The 16,068-nt window shown below is 41.6% G+C and overlaps 1 protein-coding gene across 2 annotated transcripts in view; it reads left to right on the forward strand.

The window, feature by feature from the left end:
• Positions 1 to 16,068, forward strand: part of Hcfc2 (host cell factor C2) — a 30,487-nt gene that overhangs the window by 4,371 nt on the left and 10,048 nt on the right. Inside the window, exons 4-10 of one of the 2 annotated variants that reach the window (XM_005358227.3) lie at positions 1,841 to 2,049; positions 2,758 to 2,842; positions 4,521 to 4,627; positions 4,727 to 4,915; positions 8,425 to 8,592; positions 9,289 to 9,341; positions 13,650 to 13,824. In XM_005358227.3, coding sequence (XP_005358284.1) covers positions 1,841 to 2,049; positions 2,758 to 2,842; positions 4,521 to 4,627; positions 4,727 to 4,915; positions 8,425 to 8,592; positions 9,289 to 9,341; positions 13,650 to 13,824 — 986 coding nt within the window. The remainder of the gene's footprint in view (positions 1 to 1,840; positions 2,050 to 2,757; positions 2,843 to 4,520; positions 4,628 to 4,726; positions 4,916 to 8,424; positions 8,593 to 9,288; positions 9,342 to 13,649; positions 13,825 to 16,068) is intronic. The other variant, XM_013350401.2, reaches the window with a different exon arrangement.

Below are 16,068 nucleotides of genomic sequence, written 5' to 3' on the forward strand. Positions count from 1 at the left end.
CAGTTAGTTGTGGGCCAGCTGCAGTGGGTGCTGGCACGGGACTCATGCTCTTTGAGAGAGTAGGATGTGCTCTTGATCACTGAGCCATTTCTCCAGTCCCTAAACTTTGAAAGTTTATGTTCTAAACTGTTTTTTCTCACTCATACTTGAGTAGAAAGTTAGTAGGAAATTGAATTAGTTGTTACAAAAGTCATTTTGGAATTGGGAGCTAGCTCAGCAGATTGAGCTCTTGCCATGAAGTGTGAGGACCTTGGGTGTGGATCTCTAGAGCCCACATGAAGATGAAGTGTGTGCAGTGGCCAGCATGAACTCCCAGCTGACAGGAGGCAGAAACAGAAACATTCTGGGGAAGACTAGACAAAACAAAGGCAAACTAAACAAACAAGTTCCAGGTTCAGGGACAGACCGCCTCAGTCATAAAAGGTAGAGTGATTGAGATGACCAGCTGATGTCATCCCCTTGCTCACACGTGCACACATGCGTGCACACATGCATCATACCACATGTACATGGGTTTACAAAAAACCTTTTTAAGAAAAAAAAGCTGTTTAGGAGAAGTTCAGTATGGTTTCTAAATTAAAGACACTGTCTAGGACATTGCTGTGACATTACAGTGTGCTGGAAGTTGCAAAGCAGTGCTTATTCCAGAGAGCAGTGTCTTCAAGGTGTTTGCCAAAACGCTGTCCGTAAGAATGGTTGGTTATCTAGTGCTGTGTAGTAAACTAGCGATGCAAAATTACTTTTACCGTGCTCAAAACTCTGTAAGTAAGGAAATCACACGGCACAAAGTGATGGCTGACTCTTCAGTGGGAGAGCTTGAGCGGTCACCCCACATCTGGGAGTCAGCTGAGGCGGCTGAAGGACGGAGTCAGTGGGGCTGTCACCCCATATGCCTGTGGATGGCTCTTTTGAGACCGGGTCTCGTATGGCCCTGGCAGACTTTGGACTATGTAGCCAAGAATAACTGAGCTTCTGATCGTCCTGCCACACTGAGCGCTGAGATTATAGGGGTGTGCCGCCCATGTTTGGTATATATGTTGCTAAACACTGAAACTTGGGCTTCTGCATGCTGGGTTGGCTTTCTACCCAAACCATGGAGTGGCCTTTCAGTGTGTGGTTGAGAGTTTCACAAGCAGTGTTATAGTAAGAATCTAATATGTATGTGTGTGTGTGTGTATGAATATGGCCTCTCACAAGCCAGCCGTGGCACCTGGTTCAGAGCATCACAGACCAGACTAAAATACAGGGGAGAGGAACCTCATGTCCTGACAGGCGGTCACCGTTGTATTGACAGATGTTTTCCATCTTCACCCTGGACACAGTAGAGTGATAAATCTGTGTGGAATGAATGTCTGGAAGTTTTGCTTACTTTAGTGCCTTTCTGTACTATGTGATTTTTTTTTACAATAAGCATATGATGGACTTTTTTTCTTTTTGAAAATGTTTGTGTGTCTTCTGTGTGTTTGCATGGATTTATTGCACAGTGTGCATGCAGATGCCTACAGAGGACAGCAGAGGGCATCAGGTCCTCTGTAACCGAGTTCCAGGTTGGTTGTAGCCACCAGATGTCAACACTAAGAACCCGCTTTAGTCTCTGCCGGAGCAGTAAGCTCTTCTAGCTGCTCTCAGGCCCCCTTTTCTTTTTCTTTTCTTCTTTTTTGACATAGGATGTCTGGTTCATACTGACCTGGAACTCATGGTCCTCTTGCCTCAAACTCTTGGGTGCTGAGATTACAGACACATGCCACTGTGTGGCTAATATATATTTATGAATTGAAATAAAAAACAAATAAAACATACATATCATCTGAATGTTTTCATTTCTTTTGTGCTATCTTAGGTATTTAAATGATTTCTATGAGCTGGAACTACAGCATGGTTCTGGTGTCGTGGGCTGGAGCATTCCAGCCACGAAAGGCATTGTACCTTCTCCAAGAGAATCCCACACTGCTATTATATATTGTAAAAAAGACTCCGGGAGTCCTAAGATGTATGTGTTTGGTGGAATGTGTGGTGCTCGCCTGGATGACCTATGGCAGCTTGATTTAGGTAATCTTAATTTGATTCAGGAATTTCTTAGGATTGGTAAAGGAAAAATTTAAATGTATTTGTTTTTGTTTTTGTAAATATTTATTATAGTCAGCATTTACAGTCTCAGGAACAGCTGAGACATGATTAGTCACTTTGAACAATTGAGTGTTCAATTTATGGTAGTAAATTTCCTATGTTTCCTTTAGCACCCACCATAGATTCTGGTTGTCTGGAATGGTCCACGTACATGTTTATGGTCCTCTGTAATTGTTAGTGGGACCGTCTTTCACCCTGAGAGGTGTCTGGTTGGGTTACTAATTTCTTTGGTTGTCCTCCCTGTCTATGGGAAGTGTGACTTTCACAGAATTGCTAACGAGTGGGAGACCTGAGGGCAGCTCTCTGAAAGTGAATAATTGAAAATGGGCTTCTCATTTTTAACTGTCTTCTAAATTTATTTAACATGGTTAAATCAAAAGTATTATTTGTCATTTAAAATTAGTGACACTTTAAGCACAGCTCTTCAGTAGAAATGTTAAATTCAGTGTAAGTAGATTTCTGATTGGATGTGCTTGTGGTCTGGGAATGTTTAAGATGAATTCAGATAACTGATTTGAAACGTTTTTGCTTCTTTTGGTAAGTACTTTTGTTTTATTTTTTTAAGTGTGTAAATTGAGGTGATTTGCTATCATTAGATCAAGTTCCTGATTTTCTTATATTTATTTCTAGAAACTATGTCATGGTCAAAACCAGAAACGAAGGGGACAGTGCCACTTCCGCGGAGTCTTCATACAGCCAGTGTTATAGGAAACAAGTATGGCTTCCTTCTCTCGTTTGCCTTGAAAGACTGATACAAAGAGAAGTAAAGATGGTCCTTCCTTAGAAATAGATTCGCAGACTTAATAATACCTTGTTATGCTGATCACAGCTAAAGTAATTTGTCGGTGGGAGCTGGAACACCTGTCTGGGTTACCTATTTAGCTTCCCCTACGTGCCTTTCCTGGTATGGCACGACTTAAGTGTCAGCGGGTGTTGCCAAGCTGCTTTGTCCTTTCTGGTTAGGTTCCCAGCGTCTGCACAGGGCCCACATCCATCAGAAACTCCAGTCCCAGGGAATCGGAGACACCAGGCATATGCACATATGCAGACAAAACACCCATAGTAACGAAATAAAATGTATTTTAAAAAATTAAGAAAAGCTGTTTGCTGCTCTAATAGGCGGCGTGGGCCTAGGAGAGCAGGGCCTGAAAGTCTCATACAATAGCTAACTTTATTTTGAGCATTGGGCATTTTACACTCTGAGGGTTAACGTGAGTAAGGTGTTGAGTCAAAAGGACACATGTGTGTGGCAAAACCATGTTTTTCCATAGAGGCAAATGAATAACAGGAGCTGGGATTCAACACCTATCTGCTACACCTGGGAGAGATGAAAACACACTCCAAGAACAATTCTGTATTTGAACAAACTGAGGCCACCAGACTCTTAGGCCACCAGACTCTTGTTTTCGTGGAGTTTTCCCACAAGCACTCAGAATTCTCACCTGCTCCATTCTCGGACAGTGTTCCGACAGGGGCCTCCAGACTGCTGGAGAAAGTTCAAGGTGGTCTGCTATCTGTTTTTAACAGTGCTGGAGTTGGAACCGCGCACTTAAACGCATCTCAGTGTCCAACCAACACGCAGAACTGCATCACCAAACCTTTTTTCCTTTGAAGACCAACTCTCCCTAACTTGCCCAGGCAGACCTCAAAGTTGTGATCTTCCTGCTTCAGCCTCCCTGGGAAGCTGGGCTTGTAAGCCTGCACCACCATGCTTGTTCCAGCACCCTTCTACCATAGCCTCCCGCACAGCTGGGGCTCCAGGCATTCATAGCCAGGGCAGGCCTAAAGTTGTCATGTTTAAGTAACAGCAGTGACCCGAAGCTAAGTGAAATTTCATCTTTTTTGATCACTGTCTTAGTTACTTTTCTGTTGATGTGTTGAAAATACCCTAACAAAAGCAACTTAGGAAGGAAGGGCTAATTGGGCTTACAGTTGCAGGTGAAAGCCCAGCATTTTGGGGACCTGTGCATGTGCAGTTAAAAAGCAGAGATGGATGGGTGCCTGTGCTCTTACTAAGCATATGATATAGTTGAGACATTGTTCACTTACACTTCCTCGACGGAGTGTAATTTTGGTTCAGTTCTGCTTTATAGAGTTGTCAGGTTTATTGTTGTTGAGACAGGCTCTTGTTCCATTCCCTGTGGCCTTACACTCATGAGCTCCGAGCATCCTCCTCTTTCCTAGATGTGTACCACCCTTGCTTACAATGGTAAACTCTTTTATGAAAGACCGTTTTGTTCATTTTGTCTATACAATGCTACCTTTACAGTGTGGTAGGTGAGGAGTTCTGAAGCTTTAAGCCGGCAAATAAGCTCGTTCTTGTGTTTCCTATCCAGAAAGTAAAATTGATGCACTTGTTTATTTTAAGTCCTTGGTTCTCTTCTGTCACGCAGGATGTACATTTTTGGTGGATGGGTTCCCCACAAGGGGGAGAATCCTGAGAATTCACCTAATGATTGCGAGTGGAGATGTACGAGCTCATTTTCTTACCTGAATCTAGGTGAGTCTCAAGACTTTCTTGTTGATGTAATAAAGTCACGTTTGCTGTTTGTTGCTTAAGAGCAATAACTGAGTCATGGAATTTTTTTTTTCTTTTTAGATACAGCAGAGTGGACCACTCTAGTGTCAGATTCTCAGGAAGATAAAAAAAATTCAAGGCCAAGACCACGAGCCGGACACTGCGCTGTTGCGGTTGGCACTCGACTGTACTTCTGGAGTGGAAGAGATGGCTACAAAAAAGCCCTCAATAGTCAAGTGTGCTGCAAGGATCTCTGGTATCTCGATACTGGTACGTAAGAGTGCGTAATGAAGTTCTTCATATAGATACTCAGCATCTGCCTTTAAAGACTGAAAAGGAACCCTTACAATTAGAAGTCACTGGGAGGAATATGTAACTCTCCCCACTTGGAAGGAGGATTTTCCTTCCTCTTGAGTGTAGGATGGATTTAAAGATTCTTTTCCAAGGCGCAGAAGGGGAGAACTGTTCTTAGTCTAACAAGTGATCCAGATTGTTATCAGTAGTGCTAAATTCTATTCGTATCGTTTACACCCTGATAAGAATGTGCTGAGAGCTGGGAAGTGGTGGTGACACCTTTAATCCCAGTACTCAGGAGGCAGAGGCAGATGAATCTCTGAGTTTGAGGCCAGCCTGGTCTACAAGAGCAAGTTCCAGGACAGCCAGGGCTACACAGAAAAGCCCTGTGTCTAACCCTCTCCCCAAAAATATGGCAAGAAACACTCCACCCCTGTGGTACTTGCCTACAAATCTGTAACCCCAGTATTATGGTGCAGAAGTACCAGACAGCCTCAGATTAAAGGGCATTTTAGGTCATTTGCTAATAGTTACATCAGAAGTTTTAAAGTGGGGACCTGCAGTATATCTCACCAGGTTCTGACACTTGTTGTCCAGTCTCAGAGCATGAACATTTAAATGCCATCTTCTGAAGGTCTCTGCAAGATTTGAAGAATACCTAACTAACTGAAATATATCTCTATATATCTAGAAAACCTAACTAGCATGACTACAACTCTGACTATTATAGATGGCTATATATTGACCTATATTTTTAATTATACATTTTTAAATGAACTGCACAAACACAATACCTTAATCAAGATCAGAAATACACATACATATAACAAAATTGACCTTAAATTTGTATCAATAAACCAAGATCCATACCAATGTAAATTATTCATATCTATATCATATCTCCCTTTAAATGTAAAAGAACATTTATAAACAATATTTGGGAATATGGCCGTAATTAAATCACTGCTTGGCTCATTAGCTTTAGTTTCTTATTGGCTAAGTTTTACATCTTAATTTAATCCATTTCTATTAATTTGTGTATCACCACGTGGCAGTGGCTTACCTGGTAAAATTCCCAGCATCTGTCTCTGGCGGATCTATGGCATCTCTCTGACTCTGCTTTCTTCCTCCCAGAATTCAGTTCTGTCTTCTCTGCCTAAGTTCTGCCCTGTCAGACCAAGGCAATTTCTTTATTCATTAACCAATACAAGCAACACACAGAGGGGACTCCCACATCAAGCACAGGCTCCAAAGCTAGAAAAAGAGAAAAGTACCGATGCTTGTGACTCAAACTATATTTCTTATATTTCCTAGGTTTCTGTTTTGAATCTTTTTTTAACATGACCTTTTCACTTCCCCCTGCCTCTAGAAGCATTTGTAATTTTTTCCCCTGTTCCTGAAATTTTAAATTTTTATAATGCTGATGGTTTGTTTCTGTTCATTTAGATGGAGTCTTCCAAAGTAGCCTATGAGGCCACACATGCACAGCCCTCCTGCCTTAGGTGTGCACCACCATCCACTCCTTGCTTGCTTCTTTGTCCTTTTCTTTTTAAAGGAAATTTTGTTATGCTTTTTTAAAATTATTTGTAGGAATGTGAGTCTGAATTTTAGTGTGTGCAGGGGCTGCAGATGGTTGCGACCCACCTGGCCCGTGTGCTGGGATGGAAGCTCGGGTTCTCTGGGGAAACGCTGGTGCTACAGCCATCTCTCCAACCCAATACCTGGTTTTCATCACTGTGATAAGTACTCAGTGGGTCCTTTCAGTCTGGAAACTCATGGTCTTTAGTGTGTTAGAAATTTATTTCAGGATTTACATTTTTAAAAATTCCCTCCATGTCCTCCCCTTTAATATCTGGTCTACTTCCTGGACTTTCCCAAATGTTTGCTTTAATTCAGCTGTGGGCTGCCATCCTTTGAGGGATATAAACTGCTTGGGTTGCTGAAGGGGTTGTAGGGGACTTTACATAAAAATTGTTGAAGGAACAGGCCTCACTGTCTCCTGACTCACTTTGAAGCATGGAGGTAAGCCTAGGGAAAATATGCTAACAAAGAGTACTGCTGTATTTCCACAAACCAGTTTAGGGAATAGGCTTGGACTGGCTGTGGCTTCTTGGACGTATGTTGTTATCATCAGTAAAATGATACATTTGAGGTTGAAGAGATGGCTTAGCAGATAAGAGCACAGGCTACTCTTCCAGAGGACCAGAGTTAATTCCCAGCATCCAACCATCTGTAACTCCAGGTCCAGGAGATCCGACACATTCTCCTGGTCTCTGTGTGCCAGGCATGCACACGACACACAGATACACATGAAGGCAAGACACCTATATACATAAAGTAATGATTAAAATATTTTGAAGAGGTATTTAAAAAATGAAGTAGATATCGGACTTGCTCTGGACATCTGAGAAATCACGAAGATGAATTTTCTTAACAAACTGTTCAAAGCTAGGGACATGCTTCCTTTCAGTTGTGAAGCTTGTTGACACCTTTAGTATACATGGAAGACTGGACCAGCAATATTGTCATCAGGTACAACCTCAGATACTTTTTGTTTTTGTTTTTTGAGGCAGGGTTTCTCTGTGTAGCTCTGGCTGGCCTGGAACTCGCTCTGTAGCCCAGACTGACCTCAAACTCAGATTCACCTGCCTCTGCCTCTCAAGTGCTGAGTTTAAAGGCATGTGCCACCACCACCTGGCTATAATTTCAAATCTTAGAAGATCTGTTACTTGTTGTGGAAATATTAGCAATATTTTTTATGTTACTGATATTTTATACCAAGGTTATGTGTTTTGGGTAGTACTAATTTTGTTAAAGGGTAAAAACTTCATGTTGTTCCAAAATGTATCCAAGTCATCTTTGCTAACAGCAGTATTTCTAGCATGTATGCTGTTGCTTAAAAATCAGTTCTTTTTTTAAAAAATATCGCTCTAGTTAATTAATTAATTAAGTAAGTAAGTAATTGTGTATACAACATTCTGCTTCCATGTATGTCCACATGCCAGAAGAGGGCAACAGATCTCATTACAGATGGTTGTGAGCCACCATATGATTGCTGGGAACTGAACTCACAACCTCTGGAAGAGCAGCCAGTGCTCTTAACCACTGAGTCATTTCTCCAGCCCCTAAAAATCAGTTCTTTAAATTAAAAAAAATTAAAATTCATGAAGGTAAAACACAAAGCAATAATTCTATAACACCCAGTCTCACCTCTCAGCCTTTTAGACATGATTAGGTGTATTCAGGGGAGATCTTCGGCCTTCTGATCCTAATGGCGCAAGTAGTTTGGTATTGAGTTGTTTTATTTGTAGAAGAAATTGAATAAAATCAGAGCTTCAAACTACTTTGCTTTGTCTGTCTTTAAGTATCTTCAGCAAACAGGTGTGGTGTTCACTGCTGGTGTTTTCAAGCTCCTGCTCACCAAAACTGTTGGCAGACTGTGGTTGCGATTGAAACTAAAGGCTCTATAAAATGTTTTTCCTTAGAGAAACCACCAGCACCATCCCAAGTCCAGCTGATCAAAGCTACTACCAACTCTTTCCACGTCAAGTGGGACGAAGTGCCGACGGTCGAGGGCTATCTCTTGCAGTTGAATACTGACTTGCCGTACCAAACTGCATCACCCGATTCTTCAGCAGCACCAAATACGATAGGTAAAATAAGTGTCGTGCTTAAAGAATGCATGTCTGCTCGTGTGCTTTCTGAAAACACTGCGAAAGTCCCATGATGATGCTTGGCTCAGGAAACTGCATGAGTTTTAAGATGCCCTGGTACATGGCTGGCAAACCAGCTTGCCTGAGCATGAGCTCTGAACCTGGCGGCTGTCTCACTCTGTCGTAGTGAACTCAGAAAAGTGCAGAGTGCTTTCTTTCCTGCAGCTCATTCTGTGGACTTGATAATCTTCAGTCTTGAGTTCCAGTCATGTTTTCAGTTAGCTTCAGAAATACTTCACTGGCCGGGCGGTGGTGGCGCACGCCTTTAATCCCAGCACTCGGGAGGCAGAGGCAGGCGATCTCTGTGAGTTCGAGACCAGCCTGGTCTACAGAGCTAGTTCCAGGACTGGCTCCAAAGCCACAGAGAAACCCTGTCTCGAAAAACAAACAAACAAAAAAAAAACAAAAAAAGAAATACTTCACTGGTTTCCAGAAGTGTTTTTAACTGATCAGGCCCCTGGAAAGCAACAAAATTTGTTACAGTCTTCAGCAACTATTAAGTAACTATTAAGAAAGCAGATACACTTGAATAAAGATGGTATTTTAATCTTTAATGTGTAAATTTAAAACGATTGACAACGCAGGTTATGGATGCCAATGAAGAGCATATCAGTGTGAACTTTCTCATTCCTACAGGAGGCAGGATGGACCCTCAGAGACAAGGCAGTAATAGCATCCTTCAGAACAGTGTAAGTGGAAGCTCCTGTGCTGACAGTGGATACTCGTGGGCTAGCCAGTTTGTGCCGAGGGTTTTTGCATATTACTCTGAACAAGGGTCATTACTCCTTGCTCCATTTGAGAATCAGCTCTGAACTGTCCAGGCAGCCTGGTTTTCACAGGCCTGGGGATGAGGCTCAGTGTTAGAGTGCTTGGTGGCAAACACGAGACCCTGGATTCTGTCTCTAGCACCACAAAAATAAAAGGAGAAAAGACATTCTATGATAGAAGCCTGAATTGAAATCCGTGTTGAAGAGAAGCCTAGTTTCATTGCCTATAGCATCGAATGCTGTTCTATTTGGATTGATACTTATGAGCCAGGTGTGGTGGTGTGTAACATGATGACCTGCTTGTTGAGGTTTCTGTCCTGCCCAGTTCCTACAGCCATTTAGCCCCCAAAGAAAATCACACAGAAGTCTCCATAAGTTATAAACTGATTGGCTCATTAGCTCAGGCTTCTTATTAACTCTTGTAATTTATATTAATCCATTATTCTAGTATATGTTAGCCACATGGCTCGGTACCTTTTTCAGCAGGGGAGCCCACATCTTCCTTCTTCCATGTCTGGGAGGAACTTCCTTCTTCCTAGAATACTCCTGTTTTCATTGCCCTGCCTATACTTCCTGTCTGGTTGTCCCACCTATACTTCCTGCTTGGCTACTGGCCAATCAGCGTTTATTTAAAGCATAATTGACAGAATACAGAATTGTCCCACACCAGCTGTGTATCTACAATCCCAGAGCTTGAGAGGTGGAGCCAGGTCAAGAGGCCAGCCTCAGTTATACTGTGGAGTTGAGCTAGCCACAACTACACTAAACCCTGTCTCAACCAAAACAAAGTATTTTAAGTTTATATTATGATATTCTTAGATGTCATATATATATTTATTCTGAATCTATAAAATATAATTTAAGTATACTTATATATTTCATTTACCAAAGACTATTAGTAGCTAAGCTGAACAACTTGTGTAAAGTTACTTGTTCCTTATGAGGTAGTCATGGTAAGTATTTGTGGATGTTAATGGCTCAACTTATTAAAATTCATTATTTTCATCTGGGAAACTGCTGTTGCCATCAGTGGATCCTTTCCATGGAAAGGGATGAGGTATGGTCCTGTTTTGAGCATGACTGAGGACCAAGAATGTGAGAAAATATTGTGATTATCTAGGAAGGAGATATTACAAGTTGTGCTCATACTTTGTGGGTAGCCTATTTTAGAAAATAAACTACATTTACATTATAATATACATGTGCCATGAGTATTGTATGTGATATGTGTGTATATACATCATAAGCTGAATGGTATTGCATGGCTTCTGATAAGATCATGGATGACTGCCTTGCCCCTCCCTGTTCTTGGATCATGCTAAAAACAACTCCTTTAAACAATTCTCGCTTTCTTTTAGTATCTAACTATGCACGCTTGAATGAAATCCTAGCTGGGTGTGGTAACCTGCCTGTAATCCCAGCATTCAGGAAGCAGAGGCAGTAAGATTTCTGTGAGTTTGAGGCCAGCCTGATCTACAGAGTGAGTTCCAGGACAGCCAGAGCTACACGGTCAAAATAGCAACAACAATAAATAAAATTCTTATTTTGCTATGCCTTTACTTTCTCGCTTTTGATCGTGTATCTTCAATAAAAAGATAAGGAAGCTGGGAGGGGTGGTAAGTGCTTGAAATCCCAGAACTAGGAAGCGGGGACAGGAGGATTCTTGCTGGCTAGCCAGCCAAGCCTCCTTGGCAGATTGCCTCTTGTCTCAAAAAACAAGGTGATAGCATTCCTGAAGAACTGCAGCTGAGGTGTCCTCTGGTCTCCATATATATGTGGCTGTATGTTCACACACATGGACGTGCATACACAGAAAAGGTAATGGAAGGCGCAGATTTGATGATGTCCCTCTCCACATTTTCCACTCCTCTCCAGCCTTGAAGTGCTTTTAGTGGAGTTCAGTTTGATGTTTGTCTCACGATGGTGACATACCCACAGATGATCCACACTGTACTTGATGTCCGTGTTAGGATGGTGACGTACCTATAGATGAGCCCAATGGTGTTGCCCATCACATACAGCTCTGCTTTTCCTGCTGTTATCTGCCTCCCTTTTTAGTTTTCTTTTTTCCTTTCCTGTAATTAATTCAAAATCAAATTCCACCATCTAAAGCAATTTCTTTTCCTCTTTTTTTTTTTGTCTCCTGAAGCCCTTCTTCATCCTCTGGTCCAGGGCCTCTTAAGCTTTTTCAAATCACAATCTTTTTTTTTTTTCCCCAAGAAAATTTTGTACAATCCAATGTGGAAGTATTTAAAATAATTATAGGAATAAAATATTTGCTAGTAATAATTCATAGAGAAGTATATTGTGTGTGTATGCAAGTGTACATTTGTATGATCCCGTGGAAGGCCGAGGTCAAACGAGGAAACCTCCTCAATCGCTCTGCACCGTATATTTAAGATGGCATCCACCTGAACCTAGGTGGTGTAAATCCAGCTGGACTATCCCCCCTCCTCAGCACTGGGGTTACAGGCATGCACCACCGCAGTGCAGCTTTTCACACGGATTTTTATTTGGGTCCCAGGTCCTCTGTTTGTGCTGAAAGTGTCCTATCAACTGAGTCGTCTCCCCGGCCTGAGAAATTGCTGTAAAGTAACGATGTGGTTTATATGCAGTTTTTCTGTTAATAAAGATAAAGCGCAGTTTGCATACTGATTAGGTGTTGCATTTAGAACATCTTCATTGTTTTTGAAAACTGATGAATTTTTGATTTTGTTATTTTAAGTGCTGAGAATGGCTCTTCACACAGATGATGTAGACGAAGTGGCAGAAGTGTGTTCAGGTCCATCGTATACATTGTGGAAATTCCTTGTGAAATCAGATATCTAGGAGGACAGCAAGATGGCTCACGGAGTATAAAAATACCCACACACACAAACACACACACACATTCACAAACAAGTAAAACAACAGCAACACTGGAGTGTTTAAAGATAAATGATGATGTCACTGATAACCTGGACTGCCATACAGTTTAAATGTGTTCATTTATCTAGGAAAGCAAGTTACAATGTCACTAATACATCCCTGTCTCTCCCTTCCTCCCTCCTCCCCTTTCTCTTTCCTCTCCTCTTCCCTGGACCCCATCTTCTGCCCCAGCTTCCCATATAGCCAGAATTACAACCCCAGACCACCAGGTTCAATATTAGGAAGGTTTCTGATCAAATGTTTAATAGTAAGTAATACTGATGGACAGCATTGTTCAATCTTTATATGTAAAACCCAGTCATACAGAATAATTCCTTTGCTGAAATTTTTCTTTTAGGAATCATCAGATCTTTCAGCAATGTGTCTAAAGTGTCTAAAATCTTTTTTAAAGAATTGAATAGGGGTTGCTAACAAAATGGTTCAGTGAGTCAAGAACTTGCTATGCATGTCTGACCACTAGAGTTCAATCCCTGGGACTTACATAGCATAGAACACTGAATCCATCAAGCTGCCCTCTGACCACACGTGTGTATCATGACACATATGCACCCTCATACATTATACACCCTGTCAGTTAGCAAATCACTGATGTAGAGTGATGGAGGCACACACCTTTAATCCCAGCACTCGGAAGGCAGAAGCAGGTGGATCTCTGTGAGGTCCAGGACAGCCAGGACTGTTACACAGAGAAACCTGTCTCGAAAAACAAAAAATTGTTAATAAAAATGCTAAACCGAGTGGTATTCATGACCTCACCTGTGCTACGAAAATATTTGCATGTAATACTAGCCTCCATTTGAAAATGGTAAACTAATATAATCTTTGGAACAAGGAGATTAAGTAAAAAAAATCTTAAAACTACTAGGTTAAAGAATGATTATAAAAATTAGGGATATGGGCCGGGGGGTGGTGGCACACACCTTTAATCCCAGCACTTGGGAGGCTCAGGCAGGCCTGGTCTACAAGAGCAAGTTCCAGGAAAGGCTCCAAAGCTACAGAGAAACCCTGTCTCGAAAAAGAAATTAGGGATATAGTTATATATATTAAATATTTTGCATTTTGGTAAGTTTTTGTTTCTGTGTTGTTTTGAGAATCTTATTTCCTAGCCTAGGCTAGTCTATATCACTGGAGCCTTCTGCACCATCTCTCAAAATACCTGGGATTACAGGTGTGTACCACCACTCCCTGTTGGTGAATTTACTTCCCCAAATGTACTTGAAATTATTTTGCTTGTTTTTTTAAATATTGACTTATATTTTATTGAATATTACTTGCTATGATGAACTATTTTATTTCTTGTAGGTTAGTGATACAGTAAACAGTGCAAAAACTGAGCACACAGCCATGAAGGGGACCTCACTGAAAAGCAAACCAGACTTCAGAGCAGCCGACTCTAATGCTGGCTTGCATTCGCCTTTGGCGCCTAATGCTCCTCATAACAACAGCTGTGTGGCAGATATGCTCTGGAAGAGTGAAGGTACAAGGTCGCCTTTCAATAAAGCCCAACTTTATAGCACTGGCAGAGAGGTGGAGAGTCACTGAGAAGCAGACACTGCGCTGTTGGTGCTGTGTCTTGAGACTGGGCCTCACTGTGTAGTTGTGACTGGCCTGGAACTAACAGACCATCTGCCTCTGCCTCTAAGTGCTGGGACTAAAGGCCGGGATTTACATGACGGTTTTGTTCACTTTCTTCACAGTGAACTTCAGTGACAGGCTGTAAGGATGCAATTTAGTCAGGGAATTGTTGTTGACATTGATTTTGGTCAGTGTGACTGTCCTGGTGCCTGTTCTGTCACTTTGTAGCTGTCTGAGGTTTGTTCATCTTGTTCCTGTTTCCACCATGCTGAGATGTGGGCAGGATGGAGAGCTGTCATTTAGTAATAGCTGCCTTGCAGGTGTCTGGATGACAGTAACTCAGCAGTGGGGACTTAATTAATCACTTGATTCATAAGACAGCTCATACTTTTGTTATTTTTTATCTGAATATTCTGTTGTACTTTGTTTTTTTTTATGTTTTTAATTTTTGTTTTTTAAACAGGATCTCACTCTGTGGCCCATACTAGCTGTCTTCACTATTGTAGCCTGAGCTGACCCAAAATTGTGGTCCTCCTGCCTCGGTCTATAAAGTGATGAGATCATAGGTATGATCTACCATGCCTGGTTACAGTCAGGTGCCACTGAGATACATATCAAATATTGCTTAGGATTTCAATATCTAAAATTATTTTATGAATTTTAATTCTGGATTGGGTGGTGGTGATGCACACTTTTAATCCCAGCACTCAGGGAAGCAGAGGCAGGTGAATCTCTGTGAGTTCAGGGCCAGCCAGGGCTATACAGAGAAACCCTGTCTCAAAAAAACAAACAAACACATAGATAAAAATTATTCTGGCTGGGCGGTGGTGGCGCACGCCTTTAATCCCAGCACTCAGGCGGCAGAGGCAGGCGGATCTCTGTGAGTTCGAGGCCAGCCTGGTCTACAAGAGCTAGTTCTAGGACAGGAACCAAAAGCTATGGAGAAACCCTGTCTCGAAAAATAAAAAAAAAAAAATTATTCTGGTATATCCTTGGAATAGAAATGTAGCTTTTTAATTTTAAGATATTGTGATAGCTATTCTAAATCTAATTGTTCAGGGATTCAAACATAACAGAATAAACATTTTTTAATATTTATTTATTATGTATACAATATTCTATCTGTGTGTATGCCTGCAGGCCAGAAGAGGGTACCAGACCCCATTACAGATGGTTGTGAGCCAGCATGTGGTTGCTGGGAATTGAACTCAGGACCTTTGGAAGAGCAGGCAATGCTCTTAACCTCTGAGCCATCTCTCCAGCCCCCCAGAATAAACATTTTTTATTTCTATTTTGAACAGTAGATAAAAATACTACAGAAAGGTTATTTCCTATACTGTTCTTATTGCTCTGCTTACACAAAAGGAGTACTTTTGTTGATTTTCCTTCCTTTTTGCTTGTTTGTTTTTATTCTATTTTTTGTTTTTGTTTTGTTTATTTTTAGAGGCAGGGTTTTTCTGTTTAGCCCTAGCTGTCCTGGAACCAGCTCTGTAGACCAGGCTGGCCTCAAACTCACAGAGATCTGCCTGATGCTGTCTCCCAAGTGCTGGGATTCAAGGCATGTGCCACAATCACCTGACTTTTATTTTATCTTATTTTTTCTTTTGAGATAGGCTCACTGTCTAGTCCCAGACTAACCTATTCCAGGCTATCTGGCCTCAAGCTCCTAGTGATTCTCCTGTTTCACCCTTCCACGTGCTGGGATATAGGTGTGGTCCACTACACATGGAAGGGTCACTTTCTTGATGTAAAAGTATTATTTGGTATATGTAAACTTGGTCCTAAACTTATATAGTTTAAAATTTCTTATTTGTAATTTTCTGTCTTACAAAGAAGTTTATATGCTGGAAGCAAACTCAATCTTGAGATTTCCAGATCCTCAGTAAAATTGTTCCTGAGCAAATAGTAAAGGACAGTGCCTGAGGCGTGGTAAACATCTGTGCCAGTCTCGGGTGACGGGAGAGTGACACTGTTTGCAGAGTGGAAGACCTGCCGGTTGTTCTCAGGAGTAGCGGAGTGATGTGATTACATTTGCGCTCTCACTGAAAGAAACCTCTGACTGTACCAGAGGAAGGGATGCTTTAGCAGTAACTGAAAGAAACCTCGGACTGTACCAGAGGAAGGGATGCTTTAGCAATAACTGAAG

This window comes from Microtus ochrogaster, chromosome 24 (assembly GCF_000317375.1).
Source record: "Microtus ochrogaster isolate Prairie Vole_2 chromosome 24, MicOch1.0, whole genome shotgun sequence".
NCBI classification, from domain to species: Eukaryota; Metazoa; Chordata; class Mammalia; order Rodentia; family Cricetidae; genus Microtus; species Microtus ochrogaster.